This window comes from Anthonomus grandis, chromosome 22, assembly GCF_022605725.1.
Source record: "Anthonomus grandis grandis chromosome 22, icAntGran1.3, whole genome shotgun sequence".
In the NCBI taxonomy this organism is placed as follows: domain Eukaryota; kingdom Metazoa; phylum Arthropoda; class Insecta; order Coleoptera; family Curculionidae; genus Anthonomus; species Anthonomus grandis.
This window is the reverse complement of record NC_065567.1, coordinates 45,438,890-45,460,896: the sequence shown is the minus strand read 5'-3', so window position 1 is coordinate 45,460,896 and position 22,007 is coordinate 45,438,890. Positions and strand designations below refer to the sequence as shown.

Sequence of the window (22,007 nt, the reverse complement as noted above, 5' to 3'; positions counted from 1 at the left end):
ATATTAACGAATAAAATATACCTAAGGGATGAATCAGCGAATGCCAAAACACTATTAACAAAGGCTAAAAAACATCACTCTCAAAATGGCGTTAAGCCTACCATATTATCGCAAAATTTTGAAGGAAGAGGAATGGCCAATATAGGCAATATAAATCATATTAGAAATACTTCGTGGTGTCGCTACTTGAAAATGACGCGTTTAAAGTGTACTGTGTTGTAGTAATAGATTTAAAATTGGTTTTGGAAAAAGTACAGAAAAAAGATTCAAATAGTTTTCGGCCAGATTACCAAGTCTTAATCATAAAGGTACATATTATACATCATTAGAACCTAATCAAAAATTTTATAATGGCTCTAATTGAGTAGTATACTGGACACTTACTAAGGCATCACATTTATAAAATTCGCGTAGGATATATAATGCATGAGTGCAAGGATAGGAACCAAACATTCACATATCTTCTGTATGTCTGCCCAGCACTGAACACAATTAGACAGGTCAACTTTGGATCTTACATTAAGCGGAAGATAAAAGACGTTTCCTTAAACAATAGATAGAACTTCGCAGGTCGGATATGCTCCGAGAAATCTTAGTAGGTGTAATCGATATTACTATTCCTAACTTAAGAAGTAAAAAATACTTTTTACAATAATTTTGTTTCTAACACAGGAAATATTATTGACAATATTTTAAAGTAAAATGTATATTTTTTGACGAAATCTTAATTAGTTACTTCTTTCATTGGGTATAACGTCACTACTTAAACATTTTTTAAATTTATGACATGATCTTATATGCTCAATTATTGGAAAGAATATGAGATAATGTTTTTTAAATTTATTATTTATTTAAATACCCAACGACCTAATAGCCGATAAATGTAATATAAGCGAAACAAGTGCAGAAATTTCAAACATTTAAAATAGAAAAATGAAGTTTTTATGTTAACATTTTAATTGACAAATTTTGTGGCAACAAAAATTCTGTAAGACTTATTGCTATTTGGCACCCCAACAAAATTAAATCGACGAACATAAAAATAACTAGGCGCGTTGCTAAAAACGATACACAAATGTTAGACAAAGAAAAAAGTACAAATCTGTGCTTAGATTAGAGCTTGTGTAAAGGACGGCACTAAAATGTGACGACTTAATCCCTTGAGAGGGGTGGAAAATGACGCAATTATATAAGATCCCCTGAGGCCGACAATACTAGCATAAACAGTAGTGAGTTTTATGGCTTAAGTTCGACGTTCATTAAAAAAATAAAGTATTACTAACGGATTACACATCAATTGGGCACAATTAAATTACCGGCATTGATGTAAATTGATAAGGATCTTTGCCCTTTTATTTTTTTCCAATTATAGAACAGGAATGAGTTCGTTCTTGTTGAATGAAGTGGAGATTTTTAAGAGGTTTAAGTTATTAGAAAAATGCGGTATATATACTTTTGGGAATTTTAAAGCTTGGATAATAGAATGTTTTGGTTAAAGATTTAAACAAGCATGGTAATTAGACATTTGATTTTATTTAAAAAAGCAGTTATTTTAAATGGTTACCTTTATAATGACTAAGTATATAATGGCTTAAGATAGGTTATTCGCTTTTTCATTACCAGGTATATCAAGTAAATGCGATCTATTCTGAGACATGGCAAACCATGGGGATTTCAAGAGAGGACACTTGGTATATTTATACAGGGTTACTGGTAATTCGATACATTCCTTTGGAGATGTGATAGGGGAGGGGGTAAGAAGTAAATTGAACCCTAATATGTATTATGCAAAAGTTGATAGTTTTCGACATATTTAATTTTTTCTGTTTTTCTTCAAAATATAGACCTTAGTGGTTTAAAAGGCAGTTTCCAGAAAATCCGCTGTATAGTTTTTTTAACTTTTTAGGCAAAATACATGGTCAACACAATAGTGTTACGTTTGTAATGGCAAAAGTCCCGCAAATAGTTGTAACCATAGGTAAATTCTCGATGCAAAGTGTAATTTTTTTTTCTTAAATAAAATACTACACTTTCTAGTGGATATTTTTTGAAAAAAAATTATGCTACATTCTTCAAAATTTCCTTAAAACTTCCTTATTACCTAAGCTAGCTCACAGGATACAAATGCTTAAAAGTTAGGTGACATGGTTTTGTATTTTTATTATAAATTGTAAAGTAACGCATTTATCAGTATTTACCTTCACAAATCTTGTTCAAAATGAGAGCCTCTATTGCGAATACAGACTCGGCAGCGCCTTCTCATTTCAGTCTTTGTTGTTCTAGTTGTTATGATATTCCTGATCTGCTGGGTAGCGTTGGTTATTCTTTGGATAAGATCTTCCCGGGTAATTATTGGGGTTGCATAAACCAGTGCTTTCATTTGACTCCATATGCTATAATCAAGCGGGGTTAAGTCAGGGCTTCGTGCTGGCCGAGCTATTGGACCTGACCTACCAATCCAACGATTCGGGAAACGTTCATCCAGGAACTGCCGAACTGACCGCCGAAAATGAGCTGGACAGCCGTCATGTTGAAATATCATTCGTCGTCTAACGGCGAGAGGAATATCGTCAAAAAGATCTTGTAGGTCATGTCGTAAAAAATTTTCATAAATATCCCCGTTTAAATGGTCTGGGAAAAATGTGGTCCTATTACATCCCGGCCAATAAGTCCCATCCACACATTTACAGAAAACTTTCTTTGAAAACTGGTTTCTCTTGTTAAACGGGGATTTTCTTCGGCCCAAAAATGAAGGTTATGAAAATTTGTAATGCCCTCATGACTAAACTTTGACTCGTCCGTCCACAAAATGTCGGTTAAAAAAGTTCTATTGTCTGCATCAGAATTTATAATAAATCTGCAGAATTCTACCCTTCTTATCGGGTCCCCTTCTTCCAATCCTTGGACAGGCGTATAATGGTAAGGATGGCTTCCCATTTGCCGAATCGTGGACCAAACTTTCCATTGCGATGATCCTGTTTGCTGCGCTACGGCATTAGTGGATGTGGTTGGATCGTCTTCAAAATGTCTTAATATTTCCTCCTCATCTTCTGCTCGATATACGCGAGGAGCGCCAGCGTCACCTCTTCTTGGTTTGACGAATCCAGTTTCAGCGATAGCTCGGTAGGTCGAAGCGAAAACACGGACATTTGGAATGCGGCGGTTCGGAAAGCGACGTTGGTATTCTCGGCGAGACTCCGCGGCATTACCATTGCAAAACCCATAAACAAACATAATATCTGCATATTCAGCGTTAGTAAACGTAGCCATAGCGCAGAAACCAATAGAATACCTTCTTTGAAAACACGAGAAAAATAAACTCGAAACTCGTAATTTAAATACTTTCCACAACAATTATTGCTGCCAGACTATCAAATTTTTAACAATAAAATTAAAAAAACAAATTGTTGCTATAGTACTTAAATACCATAGAAGTAAATACCACTTGGCATTTTTCAAGTGCGTTCTTACTATTAATAATAAAAATACAAAATTCTGTTAAAATTTTTGGTAGCATTTATAGCCTATGAGTTAGCTTAGATAATAAGAAAGTTTTACGTAAATTTTGAAGAATGTAGCATAATTTTTTTTCAAAAAATATCCACTAGAAACTGTAGTATTTTATTTAAGAAAAAAAATTACACTTTGCATCGAGAATTTACCTATGGTTACAACTATTTGCGGGACTTTTGCCATTACAAACGTAACACTATTGTGTTGAGCATGTATTTTGCCTAAAAAGTTAAAAAAATATACAGCGGATTTTCTGGAAACTGCCTTTTAAACCACTAAGGTCTACATTTTGAAGAAAAACAGAAAAAATTAAATATGTCGAAAACTATCAACTTTTGCATAATACATATTAGGGTTCAATTTACTTCTTACCCCCTCCCCTATCACATCTCCAAAGGAATGTATCGAATTACCAGTAACCCTGTATATCCGACATATTATAACAGTCGGTCTTTTTTGTCTCTAATTACAAAAATACAATGAATATAAGGAAAATGGAATAATTTATATTTTTTTGCTATAAAAGTTGAAAAAAATTATTGAAAATACATTTCAACGAGGAACTATAAAATAAAGCAGTCAGAGCATTTTGAAAAAAATTACGTAGGGGTGAAATAGTGTACTGGGCTACTTTTGTTGATTAATAACGAATTAAAAAAACCTTTCAATTCTGTGAGATCTTAGTTTGTCTTCTTATACAAACTGGAATGTATAAGACGAATCTTGATTTCTAACTGCGAGCACACAGGCGAAGATCAACATTACAACTAATTTGATGTTCATACCAACGTCGTATACAGATCGTGTTATCGTGAGCTACGTATTACTCAAAATAATGGCAACACCGCTTGGTTGCGGCTTGCAGACGGCGGAATTTTTCGTTTTTATTTTTTGAAGATTGTAAAATATGCCACACAAAACGTCAAGAACCACCTGTTGAAGTGGTCCAGGATATAGAACGGCGGGAAGAAACGGTTTGCAGTACCCTAGAACTCTATTTGACACGGTCCACTAGAAGTGTTGGAGAGGAACTGGGAATGAGCAATAAAACTGTTGCTCGTATCTGGAAAAAATATGGCTACAAATGTTTCAAGTATTTAAAAACTCAGCAAATATTTCCTGAAGACCAGTGGCGAAGAATGGAATTTTGTGAAACCATGATGGAAAAGGCAAATGAAAACGAATATTTTTTAAAAAATATTTTGTTTTCTAATGAATCTTCTTTTCCATTACATGGCAAACACAATCCTTTCATTGTTCGTTATTGGTCTCAGGAAAACGAGCGCAGAAGTTTTCAGTTTCGTACCCAGTATCCTCAGAAATTGAATGTTTGGGCAGGTATTTTGGGCGACAATGTTATAGGGCCATTTTTTATTGATGGCACTTTAAGCGCCCAAAAGTACTGCAAAACCAAATTCTTCCTGCCATTCAAATCCTACCTGATGTAGACCTGGGATCGGTTTATTTTCAGCAAGATGGCTGTCCTGCTCATAACGCGGCCAGGGTAAATGAATTTTTAACAAATACTTTTCCTAACCGCCTTATTAGTGGGACTGGCGATATTAAATGGCCTCCTAGATCTCCAGATTTGTCTCCAAATGACTTTTATCTATGGGGTTACCTTAAGCAGACCATTTACAAGCATGAATTTAGTAGGCCAACAAATTTAGAGGAGTTGTGAAATAAAATTGTCGAAGGTGCCAATTCCATTTTACCTGAAACTCTTTTAGAGGTGCGAAATAGCTTTTACGATAGGTTAAGTTTTTGTTTAGCGAAAGAAGACGGTTTATTTGAGCCTTTTATGTAAAAAATGATATGTTGTTAAGTTTGTTTATTAGAGTTTTATTTCTGATTTTTTATTATATCTTTATCAGAGTTGATATTTTATTTTTTATTAGAATAACGCTATAATTTTCATTATGCAAAACACAGCATATTAAACATTTTAAGATTACAATTCTATGCGGGTTTTACACATTGTCATGTCTGTAAAACCCGCATTAGAATAAATATTTTAAAAATCCCTGGATTTTCGCGTAATATTTTGGGACATTTTGTAGCCAAACTACGCAACTCCTACGAAAGTCAGATGTTTACTAATCCCGTCCTCGGGCTCGGGCCGGCCGGGGCGGTGCTCTGTCGCAGGCACTTGTACACGCGCGACGTTGCAAAATTTCGCCTCTATGCTGTTTCCTATAAGTAACGAACGAAAACACGATCTGTATAGTCTCCGGGGTCCAAAATAAATTATGTTTGGCGCGACAATAGCGTAGCGGTATACAATATGTAAGGCATTATATCGGTAAATGCAGGATAACACAGCGTCTGTTATATCAGTGAAACGACTTTAGACGTTTTAACGACAATATCCTGGTAACAGAGCAAAAATATGCAACATTGGCTTTTAAGCTACGGGGTGGCATATTAAAGAAAAAAACACTTTCATCGTAAACTTCATACCACAGATATTTTTGTGAGGTTTGGTAGACAACTTTTATTGATAAAGAGATACTTTTTGATTAAGTGAGCGCTTTAAAATTGATATTATAAAACAATAAGGCGCCATTCCTTTTCCTTAATAATAAAATTATTTTTGAAATCTGTATTCTCTACTTAGGAAATACGCTGTCATTTCACAATTATCAACTTACCAACCATGAAAACAAAAACGCACAATCATCTGCCATTCGAAACTAAGTCCATTTCATCTTTTCTCGCATTTAACAAGGCTTTGTAATGACACTTGTTTAGAATCATTATGTGTAGTAAACTACTCTTTTATTTAATAATTTTATTGAAAGATATAAATACTCTTTTCTTTACATTTTTTACTTTTTCCTATTTCTATTATGACTAAGTACTATAATTACATTTTGTATTTTATGGTACAAAAATTAATAGTAACTGTTTATGTATATTTATATTTTATGTGTATTACGTAGTTTGTTTGTTTTTTGCATTTTTTTTAAATTATTTTACTAGCTTTATGCACAAAATTTCTAGAATTATATTTTCTCCATTGCAATTTTTTTGACAAAAAACCAAAATATTTTATTTATATAGCTTTTTTAGGGTTTTCTAAAAAAAACATTTTGCTGTACGGCAATATTGCTTAATAAACTCATAATTATCCAAAATATAAAACTGGATATTTCCTCAGAAGTTTTAGTTTTGGGTATAAATAAGTTAATAATTTCATACAATTTATCATAAAAACATTTGATGGCAGTAATTTATTGTACCTACGCGGCAGATTAAGGTTGTTTATGGTTAAAAACATCAGGTATATTTTGCATTACTTCAGCAGCTGCGGAAATTCTAGCCGCCAATTCGTTCTCTGATTTGACTGGAGTTTCATCACCAAGACTTTTCATATGTCCCCAAAGAAAAAATCTAGAAAAAATCTAACGGTGTTAAATCTGGGGAGCGCTCTGGCCAGGTGACAGAGCTTTCACGGCCAATTCAGCGCCTTCCTTTTCATTTATAAGCTCGCGAAGAATAATTAAAAAATGAGCTGGCGCTCCATAATGTTGTAGCCTTAAGTTTTATCTTATATTTAGGGGAAGATCATCTAACAGTTCTGGCAGTACATGTTTTAAAAAAAATTAGATAATTGTTGCTGGTTAGACGAGGAGGCAACACAGTTGGACCAATTAATCGTTTTCCAACAATACCGGCCCACTAGTTTTCCAAGAATTTATGTTGATATTCCCTTAAATGAATACCATGTAAACACTCTCCGGCATGAAACATTTGGTTCCAATGATTGTACTTATTGCAGGTGGTAGGGCCGAAGAAGTTGTTCATAAACAACGTTCCTTACTCTAACATGATTTAGATCCATGGCATCAGCTACTGCTCGAGTACTTACAGATGGGTTATCTTGAAATAATTAAAGAATTTCTTGCTCGAAACCCGAGGTCCGGATATTCCTTTGCGTACTATTATCTGGGCGTTCTAATTTTACAGAGCCAGTCTCCCTAAGCCGTTTATTGACCCTTTTAAAAAGTGTGTGAGCTGGAACTAACTTTTGGGGAAAGCGCTCATCACATAATCAAGAAGCAGCTCTACCGTTGCATCGAACTTTATCATAAATTAACAACATATCGGCATATTCAGCAAAAGTATAATCTTTCATTACTTAACCGTAAAAAGGGAATAAAAAGGGGATAAAAAATGGTCCAATAATTTCATAAATCAATCCAATAAATTCAAATCCAATGACGGTTTACAGTGCCATTGAGTGCTAAGTGCAGGATCTATATTAACATGTCCCAAAACCGCAACCTCTACAACTTCATTTTTTACCGGTTTCTCAACATTCCTTTTTTTAATGGCCATCGATCCTGTTTCCCTGAATTTTGTAATTAGTTCTATGACATACTTTCTTTGTACGTTTCTGTTTTCTTCACATTCATTGAAAATTTGATTATTAGGAAAAAATAAATCCACTATCTCTATTCTCCCTGTAGGGTATAAGCCATTTTGACTATTATCTTGTTTAACTAGATAAACCAAAAATCAATAATCCGATTTCACTCTGACTAAGTTGAACTGATCTCTAAATTACATTATTATTTATTATTTATTTATATTTTGACATTCTTATTTTTTTGTCTTCTAAACGTCGATTTGAATAAAATCTGTATTATTGCTGTTAACGGTGGCCATTTTCAGGATTTGTCAAGAGTCTTTATGTATGATTGTTATAAATTAATAGTTTGACAAAGAATTGCGATTCAATACAGTTTTTCCAAAAACCCAACATTTAATAAAGGTTTTCTTAAAAACTGTATTAAATGTTAAGAAATCCAAAAATCTCATCCATTATTCTCTAAGAGACCAACATACAAAATTGACGAAAAACAAATAAAAACACAAAGTCACGGTCTCACAACATGTAATTAAACGGGCTACACGTGTTTCGCTCTAGTTAGAGCATCATCAGGCCTAAAATAAAAATACTACTTAAACAAAACTAAAAACTTACAAAAAATCTTTAGCCATCCACACACTTCACAGTACATAAATAAACAATAATTTTAAGATTATAAATTGTACAAAGCAGAAAATAAAAACTAAAAAGTAGAACGCAACAACATAGACTCAACGAGAATCGAACCCGGTACAACAAGGTTATAAGTATAAGTGTAAACCTATCGGCTATACGGACCTAATGCTAAAACAATTTAACACGTTAGCCAATGTAAATTGAAGAAAGTGACTACAAGGAAAATGTTAAACGATACTTATCTAAATTAAATTGTTAAAAATTAAATTAGGTTCAAAAGTAAACACGTCATTCACACACACGAGAACAGGACTCTTTTTAGCTTTTGTAATTTCTATTTTCTCCAGAAGGTCAAGCTTCTTACCTTTAGGGCATTTATGAAGCATTTCACCTCCCACCCCCGGAGAAAAATTATGAGTAGAGGCCAGCAAATGATTCGCAAACGCTGATTTGGTATCACGGACATTGGTATTTTTAAATTTTTCAAAAAGCGCTACGTGTTCTTTAATGCGTGTAGAGATTTTTCTTCCAGACTGGCGTTGCATCGTCACATTTTAAAGAGTAAACTCCCGATTTAGAAAGGATGCTTGCCTTGTCCACTCTACTGACTAATTGGTTCTTTAAATTATTGACTGTCTTAAACGCAATTTTTACATTTAGGGATTTAAATAATCTTATTAAATTTACGGAGATAGAACCAAAAAAGGTCAAGGATCTAAAGGAACTTATTGAGTCGTTATTATGAACAATATTGTAGGTCAATTTATATTTATTTAAAAATTTGTAATAAATTTTGTCTATTAAATGAAGGGGAAATCTGTTGTTGAGAGCAATATGTTTTATAATATTCAATTCTTTAGCGAAAGCTTCTTTTGACAAGGGGATATTAAACAATCTATAGAAAAATGAATTAAAAGAGGCAAATTTATATGAGTAGGGAGAATTATAAAAATGTCATCCACATACCTCTTATATATCGTGAGGCAATCTCTTAACCTACCCTCAACTATTTCTTTTTCTAGATGACTCATGAAAATCTCGCTTAGCAGAGGGGAAAGACAAGAACCCATAGCCAAACCTGAGACCTGCCTGAAAATTTTATTGTCAAACTGGAAAAAATTTTGGTTGATCACTATATCGAGTAAGTCTAAAAGACCCTCAATGACTATACGACTAAGAGATGTTTTTAATAGGAGGGTTCTCACTAAACTTAAACAATCTTTGGGAGGGATGCTGGGAAAAAGATTTTTTACATCTAAGGAAATAAGTTTAGAACCATGAGGGATAATAAGATTTTTCAAACTGTTGGTTAGATCAACAGAATTCTTAGTCGAATAAACACTTTTAAAGTTGGTCACCTCCCTGAGAACATTATTCAACCAAGAGGAAAGATTATAGCATGGGGAGTTAACAAAGGAAACCACTGGTCTTATGGGAAAATTGGTCTTATGGATTTTGGGGAGACCATAAAGGATCGGAGTTCTAGGATTCATAGGATACAGTTTTTCTTTTTTAATGTTAAAGAAATCGAGAGTTAAGCTACATCTGTCCAATGTTTGCTTAACTTTCGTAAAATACGAATTGATGGGGTCTCTATTAACTGTAATAAAATCCTCCGAGTCCAGAAAATTCAATATCTTTTGAATATAGTCAGTCTTGGTTAGAATGACTAAGCAATTACCCTTGTCTGCTTTTGACAACAGTTTGAAAAATCTTATTATCCCTCATGGTTCTAAACTTATTTCCTTAGATGTAAAAAAAAATCTTTTTCCCAGCATCCCTCCCAAAGATTGTTTAAATTTAGTGAGAACCCTCCTATTAAAAACGTCTTTTAGTCGTATAGTTACTGAGGGTCTTTTAGACTTACTCGATATAGTGATCAACCAAAATTTTTTCCAGTTTGACAATAAAATTTTCAGGCAGGTCTCAGGTTTGGCTATGGGTTCTTGTCTTTCCCCTCTGCTAAGCGAGATTTTCATGAGTCATCTAGAAAGAGAAATAGTTGAGGGTAGGTTTAGAGATTGCCTCACGATATATAAGAGGTATGTGGATGACATTTTCAAATTTTCTTAGTTTCATAAATTCCTTACACCCTAACATTTCATTCACAATCGAAGAAGAAAAAGATGGTTGTTTGTCTTTTCTTGAGTTAAGAAATGCCACAATAAACTTATTTTTGAAATATATCGTAAGCCCACTACTACCGATAATGTAATTCAGTACTCTTCAACTTCTCCCTACTCATGTAAATTTGCCTCCTTTAATTCATTTTTCTATAGATTGTTTAATTTCCCCTTGCAAAAGAAGCTTTCGCTAAAGAATTGAATATTATAAAACATATTGCTCTCAACAACGGATTTCCCCTTCATTTAATAGACAAAATTTGTTACAAATTTTTAAATAAATATAAATTGACCTACAATATTATTCATAATAACGACTCAATAAGTTCCTTTAGATCCTTGACCTTTTTTGGTTCTATCTCCGTAAATTTAGTAAGATTCTTTAAATCCCTAAATGCAAAAATCGCGTTTAAGACAGTCAATAATTTAAAAAACCAATTAGTCAGTAGAGTGGACAACGCAAGCATCCTTTCTAAATCGGGAGTTTACTCTTTAAAATGTGACGATTGCAACGCAGTATATATTGGCGAGTCTGGAAAAAAAATCTCTGCACGCATTAAAGAACACGTAGCGCTTTTTGAAAAATTTAAAAATACCAATGTCAGTGATACCAAATCAGCGTTTGCGAATCATTTGCTGGCCTCTACTCATAATTTTTCTCCGGGCGGTGGGAGCTGAAATGCTTCATGAATGCCCTAAAGGTAAGAAGCTTCTGGAGAAAATGGAAATTACAAAAGCTAAAAAGAGTCCTGTTCTCGTGTGTGTGAATGACGTGTTTACTTTTGAACCTAATTTAATTTTTAACAATTTAATTGAGCTAAGTATCGTTTAACATTTTCCTTGTAGTTACTTTCTTCAATTTACATTGGCTAACGTGTTAAGTTGTTTTAGCATTAGGTCCGTATAGCCGATAGGTTTTACACTTATACTTATAACCTTGTTGTACCGGGTTCGATTTTCGTTGAGTATATGTTGTTGCGTTCCACTTTTTATTTTTTATTTTCTGCTTTGTACAATTTATAACCTTAAAATTATTGTTTATTATGTACTGTGAAGTGTGTGGATGGCTTCTAAAGGTTTTTTTTGTTTTATGTAAGTTTTTAGTTTTGTTTAAGTAGTAGTTTTATTTTAGGCCTGATGATGCTCTAACTAGAGCGAAACACGTGTAGCCCGTTTAATTACATGTTGTTAGACCGTGACTTTGTGTTTTTATTTGTTTTTCGTCAAATGTTAAGAAAGGCAAAAGTTTACAAACCGCTGAAGTAAAATCCTAGGTATAGCCGTACAAAGAATCTAAAGATCTTTCAAACAAGATATAACTCAACTCACTATTCTATTTAAAATTTTTAAGCTTAGTTTCACCTAGTTTTAGATGAGGTTTTTTTTTGTAAGGGATGACAGATGGTGATAAGATTATTATACACTTAAAATGTTTCCCCCTGGAAATCTAAATTGACGTGTGGGAGCGTTTTCTCTTTAAAATCTTTACGAGCCAACCTGTATATTTATTTACCTATATATTAATTACACCCTGTATATTTAAGGCGTAAATAGATGCGGATATAGAAATAAAGTAGAAAAAAGCTCACGTTGTTTTTGACACACGTACTGTTTACTGAAGTAGCTAACTTTCTTCGGAATGCAGTAATACATTTTCATAATAAATAAATATAGGCTGATAAGAATTTACATTCGCTGTCTTAACATCAATATAAGTTTTCCCTGACTGGGTGGGTCGGAATTATTAGGGACTTTATGATTGGCCTACCCTTTTTATCGGCCTGCTAATTGGACAAAGTTAAAACAGTTTCCTTCAATTTCATATTTTTTTTTGACCATTGTTCAGGATTCGTATCAAGTCCCTATGATCGAGCGCGTGGCAACACCGCTAACCACAAGCAGCAAGTAGCGAATCGGCCGATTAAAAGAGGCGCTCTCTCTCTCAACGTGTGTCCGTGTAGCGACACATATCTACTCATTCTGCATTAAAATTATATACAGTGCTTTCATTTCAAAACGATCCACCCTTAATAACTTTCTTAAAAGTCAAATTAGATATACAGGGGGACGTTTAATTATGCATTTACTGAAGTTCTGTCAATCACCACCTCACCTTCAGCTAACCTCACTTCAAAATGTCAAATAGGAACCCCCATCGTGTGATACATCATAGTAAGGAGCGTAAAATTCTCTATTCAACGGTAATTGAATTGAAAAAAAAATTAAATCGGTAAATGTGTAAGCAAATAGTTAGCGAAAATGTCTAGAAATAATGAATATTTTATTTACGCCAAACTTTGGTATGTCAAATGGCTACCCCATGATGTGATACATTATTTTAAAGGTCATTCATTATGCTATTAATGGTTAAAATTAATATGGTTAAAAAAAATAAAATTGATTGACCAAGAAGCAATTAAAGTGTAAATCGGTAGGGTAGAAAAACAAATTTAATTAGTTTAACAAATTTATTTTATTAAATTTTCAAAATGCGCGCCGTTATTAGCAAGACAATAAAAAAGCCTATTTTCAAACTCTTTACGAACATTGGCAAGGGTCTGCCCGCTAATTTCTCTACATTCTTGAAATATTCTATTTTTTAAATTCTCAATACTCTCAGGTGGGGTTTTATAAACTTTGCTTTTTAAGTAGCCCCAAAGAAAAAAGTCTAGTGGGGTTAGGTCCGGAGACCGCGCAGGCCATTCGAATGCACCACGATTGCCAATCCACTTTTCTCGAAAATTTTCATCAAGCCACTCTCGAACTATCAAAGTGTAGTGCGCGGGAGCTTCATCCTGCTGAAAATGTATATTATTTTTATTCTATCTTGATTTTCCATTTTGAGATCTACTTGATTTTCCATAGATTGGATGATAGAAGGGTATATTGCATTTCCTAAAAGGTTTAAATAAATTTCGCCAGTCAAATTTTCTTCCAAAAAAAATGTGATATTGGGTATGGCCTTCCCGAAAAACATGCGGATTTTCATTATCGCAGTATCTACAGTTATGTCTGTTAACCAGGCCATTTAAAAAAAAGGTCGATTCGTCACTGAAGCAAATGTTCTTCAATAAATGGGGATCGTCGTCAATTCGCTGGCACATCACTTCACAAAATTGAATTCTCCTATCAAAATCATCTTCTCCGAGTTCATGAAGAATACGAATTTTATAAGGAAAGAACTTATTTTAACTTATTAAACTTTTAAACTTTATGTACGGAACCAGTGGAAATATTTGTTAGTTTTGCGGTCTTTGGTATTGACAAAGTTGGATCCATAGCAAATTGTCCTAGTACTTCAACTTGGCATGCTTCATCGACAACTCTATTTTCATATTTTTTCCTATTGCAAATCGATCCTGTCTCTTCAAATTTTTGTATCAATTCTAATACGTATTTATGGCTCACGTTTTTATCTTGATACCTTTCATTAAATGCTCTCGCGGTTCTGCGAGCACACCGATCTTGAGCTCCATAAAGGAAAGTTATTTCTATTCTTTCGGCTAGCGTATAAAATATTCATTATTTCTAGACATTTTCGCTAACTATTTGCTTATACATTTACCGATCTCATTTTTTTTAGTACCGTTGAATAGAGAATTTTACGCTGCTTACTATGATGTATCACACAATGGGGGTTCCCATTTGACATATTAAAGTGAGGTTAGCTGGAGGTGAGGAGGTGATTGACAGAACTTCAATAAATGCATAATTAAACGTCCCCCTATAAATCTAATTTGACGTGTTTTTTTTTTTTTTTTTTTTTTTTAGAAAGTTATTAAGGGTGGATCGTTTTGAAATGAAAGAACTGTATATATTCCTTGTATTTTTACGGAATTAAATACCATACAAGTAAGACAAATTTGTGTGATTTATTTACAATACAAAACAACCATTCTAAACGATATTTTCCTTTGTTTAAGAATTAAAATATTACACAAAACGGTGTTCCAATACATTTTAATTCGATTTATCGGCAATATTTAAATACTGCTTATCCAAATCGGAAATGCATGCAATCTCGACAGACCTCAGATTTCACTTGTTACTCTTTAAAGTATTACAGAAATAGCGGATAAAATCAGTAAAAATGAAATGGACCGTTTCTGAAAAAAATGCCTGAGCCAGTGGATTTTAATATATGGTTTAGGGTTTTTCTACGTGGAAATTTATACAGGGTGACTCAAAAAAAAGATATGACATCATCAATATAAATTTTTCAAATGGAAACCACCATTTTCTAATTCAGAATCAGAAAGAACGCATTTTTTTTACAAGGATATGGTACAAATAAATAGTGGTTACATCAGCAATTTTGAATGAAAAATACACTTTACTTTTTGAGTACGCCCGTAAAAAGTAATCGAGGGAGTTAAATCTGGCGATCTATGTGGCCATTCAATAAACCCTCGACCACCTATCCAATCATTTGGAAAAATTTCAGCTAGATAATTGCGAACGGATAAAGCATAGTGTGGCGGGGCTCCATTTTGCTGAAAAAAAAAAGATCACGTTGGTGCATGTCGGGTTGAGTTGGTCTCCAAATCTGGATAAAAAGTCTGGATCAGAGCGGGGATAAGATTATTTTGAAGAAAGTTCAAATACCTCTCACCAGTAAGAGTGTCATCAAAAAAGTAAGGTCCTAAAACTCTTCCTTCCACACCACACATTGAATTTTTGAGGTTGGTTGTGTATGACATTCTGTGAACCAATGAGGGTTTTCAGTCGCTCAGTATCGACAATTCTGTTTGTTTACATGGTTCTTTAGAGTTAACGTTATTTCGTCAGAAAATATTATCCGTTTTACAAAATTAAATTTAGATAGGTATTTCTTTAATTTTAAATTTTATCATCATTTTTTCTTTAAAATTGCTTATGTAACCACTATACGTTCCACCACGTTCTTTCTGATTCTGCATTAAAAAATGGTGATTTTTATTTAAAGAGCATATTGATGATGTCATATCTTTTTTTGAGTCACCCTGTATATTTAATTTTGACCTAGAAAAATCCTAAACCAATTAAAATCGACGGGTTCGGGCATTTTTTTAGAAACGCTCCATTTCATTTTTATTGAAGTCACTATGGTGTGATCCCTGATTCCTACATTCTATGGAATTCCTGATTTAATGGTGATCTGATTGAATTAAACCAGACTACCAAGCAATTTACTAATTTAATTAATTTTTCCTTTGTTCGGATGGCCAATTACCAAAAATAACGCCAGCAAGCTACATATATCGAACGCAAGTTTAGAGTAGCTTTAATCTATAAAAAGATTTTCCCAGAAATAGTTTTACGTTTCTAAGCTTATGACGTCAGATTAGTTCTCAATTTAGAATTACACTTTACATTTATAAATACTTATAGTAGACAAGAACAAAAACAAACGTGAATATATGAAATGTGTCCTATTTTTAGAAGGACTAATCTGCAATTATTTAGCAATTTATTTGAATTTATACCATATGTAAAAAAATCAAATAGGAATTATTACATTTATTTAAATGACACAAATTATTGTAGTAACTTTTTCAGTAGGGATAGAAGATGAGACAAACTTACCTTTTCATCCTTTAACTCCCACTTTGTTGGTGTTCCCATATTATCATCCGTAGTTTCAATATCAACTTCATTATCACTGTCATCAGATCTCTGTGTGCTATGCTCCGTATCCTCTGCGAAAGGCTGAACAGGTTTGAATGCTGACTGGTAGCTTTTATCAATTGAGAAAAAAGTATTTCCAGGTGGAAACAGGACTGGATTTTTCTTCAGCCATGGCAGGGATGAATAAGAAGAAAAACTTAATGGTTTATGGCACATCAAATCCAAAGCAACTCTTGATATAGGAAGTGGAAAGTCCTGACAATGTGCAATTCTAGGTGATGGGACTATTGGTTGAATATGCGGCTCAACTTTATTTTGCTTTGACGTATGGGTAGAAACCACAGAAGATGACAACAATCTTTTTCTTGTTCCACCATTAAACATAGCCTTAACGTCCTCCCAAGCATGAATAATTTCTTCATGAGGATTACCACTTAACTTCATGTGTCTTCTCCAGGAATTAAAATTAGCTGCATCTGGCTGAACGTATTTATCATTTGCACTTAATCGATGAGAATGAAAAATAAACTTATTAGGTGAGAAGAACAAACCACAGATGGAACATTTTATGCACTTTGCTCTTGATGAATTATATCGAGAAGGAAGAAATGATCCTCTACAGCCCCATGCGCATTCGTGATGTACTGAAAATGCAAAGTCTTCTGGAAGACGAGGTGGAGCATTATCGCCAAGGAAACTTTTGCATAGCCGTTCAGCTTCTCTACGGGTTATCATTCCGCATCTTCTGGAAGACACTGGCATTGCACCAGCTCGTCGAAGAATTTCTAGTTGCACTGGCGTACATTGAACACATGTTATACCTAAAAGCACAATTTAATTATTAGACAAATTAAAGATTAAAATTAGAGTTTTGTAACAAAATATAAATATTAGCAATAATAATAGCCTTAGTAAAAAAATAAACATAATGCTTGCTTCCATTCTTAATGTAACAAAACCTCAGGCTGGTTACATAAATAGATTCTTACTTTCAACTAGTCTGCAGAGTACCTCCATTAAATATAGGCTTCTGGCACCAGATACATCTCCAAAAAAATACAATTTTATATTGGAACTGGAATACACATGTTTAATAAATTACATGCAAACCAATCGAAAGCAAGAAGCTTAAACTGCATATCAGGTATGTTTATTTCCTTAATTTAATTTTAACACGTCTAGTTGAATGTCGAAAGGAAATTCTTAAAACTGTTTTAATTGAGTACTATTTCTTATAATAAAAAGGTACGGTGGAAACTAAGTAAATATTTCTTTTAAAGTTTGAAAACAGTAAAAGAAATAACAAAAAATTATATTTTTAACCAGAATTCGGTGAGTTAAATTAACTTATAATGGTTAACGCACGTACCTAAAGCAACTCTTCTATTATGGATTTCATTGTAACTAAACTGTTTTAATAGCGTGTTTGAAATTTGTGCCAGGCATAACCGTTCCTGATTTTCAATTACTAATGAAACAATTGGGACGCCATAAAGAACAACTGTTGACACCTGAAACTAAAAGAATTTTCTATTAATATCTATTACCGTTAAATATAAAAAATATTTCAGTTTAGACAAGAAATGTATTTATTTCTATGATTATGCTAAAACGGAGCTCAGTCTCAAAAAAAACTTTCTCAGGAAAACACTTTTTTAATATTAACATCTAATCAGCAGATTACTCGCCTTGACTGCTTACTATTAAATTATTATGAAGGAAAACATCAAACCTGACTAAAAAGGCACGAAATTTAATCCCTTTTAAAAATCCACGGAGTATTTAGAAACGTTTGAAAAAAGTTTCTTTGTTTTAACTGAGCAGAACTAATTAATTTAACCAAATAGTAATAGTTAAAATAGAGTAGTAAAAAAAATCTAGGATCTTCAAACGAGGATTTACAACAAACCAACCTTAATGACTTAAAATGAAGAAGTCAGACAAAATAAACTACTAAAAACTTATAATTAAAATGTAATAATAACTAACGTTTTACATTTTCATTACAAACACTGTTCGTCTCATAACGATGTCTTTTTTTTTCAGTCCAGAATTTTTGTAATTTAAAAAAAAATTGTCCCACGATCTGTAAAGAAAAAAGGCGCTTTTAAAATATCAGCTAAAAACCTCATTCTAATCTAATTTACCTCATTTCTTTACGTTCTCGGATGTTAGTAATGTTAGCAGTAAAAAAATTGAAGTAATCTATCGTAAGCTGAAATCTAATACCGCTGGGACGAATGGTTTAAGTCAAAAATTGATTAATCCTCTATTTTCATATTTTTGATTACAAATAATTTTTATTATTAACCAATCTCGCTTTCAGCAAAACTTTCCAGTACCCTGGAATATTGCAAATGTCTTGGTAATCGCCTATCGGTCTTTTTTCATTTTCTTTTAAAATACTTGAAAGAATTATAGCTGAGTAAATTATTTCGTATATTACATAACTGTATAATACCGATTACCAAATCTGACTTTAAATTACTACATAGCACTACAACCGCTCTAGCCAAAGTCTGATATTATTATGACCTCCTATGACCAGAATAACCAGACATGCTTGCTGTTTGTTGATTACAGTAAGTCATTTTACTGTAAATCATGAATTGATGTGCTTAAGTATTTTGGTTTTAGCGAAAACGTTCTTAACTTAGTTACATACTATTTGTCTACCTGCAAGCAGAAGGTGGTTTTTAATGGAGTACTGTCACCGGATATTTAGATTGTGTGGTGTTTCAAGTGGGGCGTTTTCCAGGGGACTATTACTGACCTTTTAATGGGTGCTACTTCGGTAGAGACCTAAGATTCTAGTGATTTTATTATTCAAAAAAAAAAAAATTAAAAAGTCCTATGTATTTTATTGTCTTATTATTTACTCGCCTGCTCTTCTATTAGGGGACAGAGTTAGTTCATAACGGCTTAAAAATAGTTATCTAAGGCTATTCGGCTATGGCGTGAGAAAATTTGACCATGTATCTAAGATCTGAGAGTTACATTCATTAGAGATTCGTCGCAACTAAAAAAAAAATTGAAGCAAAATTCTTAAAATTTCAAAATACAAAATTTCCCTTCATCATTAGGTTTTAAAGATCAATACGTAGAACAATATATAGTCAAAAACGCTCTTATCGAGCGGGTGTATCGGATTATCAACGACAAACTTTTGTAGTTACGTTTCATTTCAATTTGCGCAACAATGTTTTTTAACTACAATGCGTCAGATAAACGAAACAGATATATGCAGCGTTAATGTATCAAAAGAAGATAAAATGATAAATGTCAGTGGTTCTAAAACAATTACTTTCATAACAAACATGCCTGTCTCGTTTCGATTGACTCAAGCCAAAAAAATGGTACTTAATGTTATTAATTACTTCGAGAACGAAAAAGAAAATAAAGGATTGCCTAAGAATGTACAAGAAGAAGTAGCTAAAGCGCTTGGAATTAGTTTAAGAATAGTGCAAAAGGTTGTATATGAAAACAAGAACAATCTTATTCCCAACAAGGAAAAAAAGTGTAAAAGGAAGAAGCCAAAGACTGAAGATTTAAGTGAATGTGTAAAAATGGAAGTAAGGGATAGGATTTATGAACTATATAGGCTAAAAACAAATATAACGCTGCCATTTCTGAGGAATGTTTTAAAGCAACGCGGGCACTTTGGAAATTGGACTTTCTGCTTCATCAAAATTAATTAAAAGCATAGGTTTTCGCTATAAAAAAGACTGCAATAGAAGACATTTTTGTGAACTACCAACTATTGTGAGCCAACGAATAGGATATTTAAGACAATATACACAAAATGAAAAATCAAAGTTAAAGAAAGTGGTATTCTTAGATGAAACATGGATATTTTCAAACGGGAGTGGAATAAAATCTTGGCAAGATGAATCTGTGAAAAGCGTGAAAAGAAAAAAAGGATGTGGTCAGAGAAAACGATTTATTATTTTACATACCGGGTCTTCAACGGGATTCGTTCCAGGTGCAAGTTTAATTTTTTCTTCTAAGTCTAAAAGTATGGATTATCATGACAATACGAATTGCGAAATATTTGAAAAATGGTTAAAGAAACAGTTAATACCGAACTTGCAAGAACCTTCCTTAATAGTATTAGACAATGCGTCGTATCATTCAAGAATTTTGAATAAACAACCAAATGGAAGTTGGAGAAAAAGCGAAATTTATGAATGGTTAGTAAAAGAAAATCAAAATCTCTTGCCATATATGCTAAAATCCGAACTTCTTTCAATTGCAAAATCCCTCAAAAGACCAAAAATATATGCTGTTGACGAAATAGTACGTGAATATGGCCATGAAGTTTTAAGATTGCCATCATACCATTGTCAGTTTAATTCCATTGAGCTTATATGGGCAGGGTCAAAATCTTATTATGAGAAGTATGTGGGTGCTGGGCTTAGATCTGACCAGGTTGAAGCTGTTTGGAATGAGGCATTGAATCACATCACAAAGGAGTATTGGCGGAAATCAGTGGATCACACAGAAAACATTATTAGAACCTGGTTGAAGAGAGAAAAAGTACTCGATATCCAAGTTGAACCGATGATCATTGCTCCATTTGAAGAAGATTCGGAAAATGACGAAGAGTTTTCCGACTCTGTTAGTGATAATGATAGTTATAATTAGTTTCTCTTTTTATTTAAATTTGTTACTTCATTTTTACACATTCACTTAAATCTTCAGTCTTCGGCTTTTTCCTTTTACACTTTGTTTCCTGCTTGAAAATAAGATTGTTCTTGTTTTCATATGCAACCTTTTGCACCATCCTTAAACTAATTCCAAGCGCTTTAGCTACTTCTTCTTGTAGATTCTAAGCAATCCCTTATTTTTTATTTCGTTATTTTCTTTTTCGTTATTAAAATAATTAGTTTTCTTTTTGCATTTCGTTTATTATTTAGGTATGATTAAAAAGTACAAATTTTTTTTTTTAAACAAAACTAAGTAAATAAATTGGTGAATGCGCTATGAGATAGATATGCTCGGCGCATTCCCCATTTTTTTAATAGTTAGTTTCAATCTTTTTTTGCCTTGTAATGTGTAAATAAATAAATATTCATAAGAAAACGACATTTTACAGAACTGTCGTAGCTTCCCTCGTATTTATCTTTTTAAAGAAAACCTAAGTAAATAAATTGGTGAATGCCCTGGGAGATAGAAATGCCAGCCGCATTCACCAGTTTTTTTTTTTAAGTTATTTTTAATCTTTTTTTTGCCCTGTAATGTGTAAAAAAAATTGTCTTAAGAAAACGACATTTTAAAGAACTGTCGTAGCTCGCCTCGTATTTATCTTTTTAAACAAAGTTAAATAAATGAATTGGTGAATGCGCTAGGAGATAGAAATGCCCGCCGCATTCACCAGTTTTTATTTTAGTAATTTTTTTGAAATTTAGGTAACAACCATTTTTAACAATTTTACTTTACAATTTTAATGAAAGGTTATGGAGGCATTTTTGCTCTCATAAAAAAATATAAAATGCTTAGATTTAGATATTATTGCGTAAAGAAAAATTGTTATTGAGAATTCCGTCTATTTCGGACAATTTTTCAAAAAAGAAAAGTAAATATTATGTCTGGCAACTTAGCAGAATATCGGGGATTCTAGGCATATACCGATGAGGCGTATACCCAACGGGCTTTATACTTATGGGCTTTTCACCTCATGAAAGGAAATAACCAACGTATATTTTACATGTCGAATCTCGGATACGTAGTATTCCGCAGACATTTTTACGGCG

At 33.0% G+C, this 22,007-nt stretch overlaps 1 protein-coding gene across 1 annotated transcript in view; it reads right to left on the bottom strand.

The window, feature by feature from the left end:
* LOC126748477 (SKI family transcriptional corepressor 1 homolog-B) overlaps positions 1-22,007 on the bottom strand; it is a 159,504-nt gene that overhangs the window by 105,385 nt on the left and 32,112 nt on the right. Inside the window, exons 2-3 of the mRNA XM_050457728.1 lie at positions 17,624-17,771; positions 16,213-17,075 (exon numbers count right to left, since the gene is read on the bottom strand). Of these exons, the coding sequence (XP_050313685.1) occupies positions 16,213-17,075; positions 17,624-17,771 (1,011 nt within the window). The remainder of the gene's footprint in view (positions 1-16,212; positions 17,076-17,623; positions 17,772-22,007) is intronic.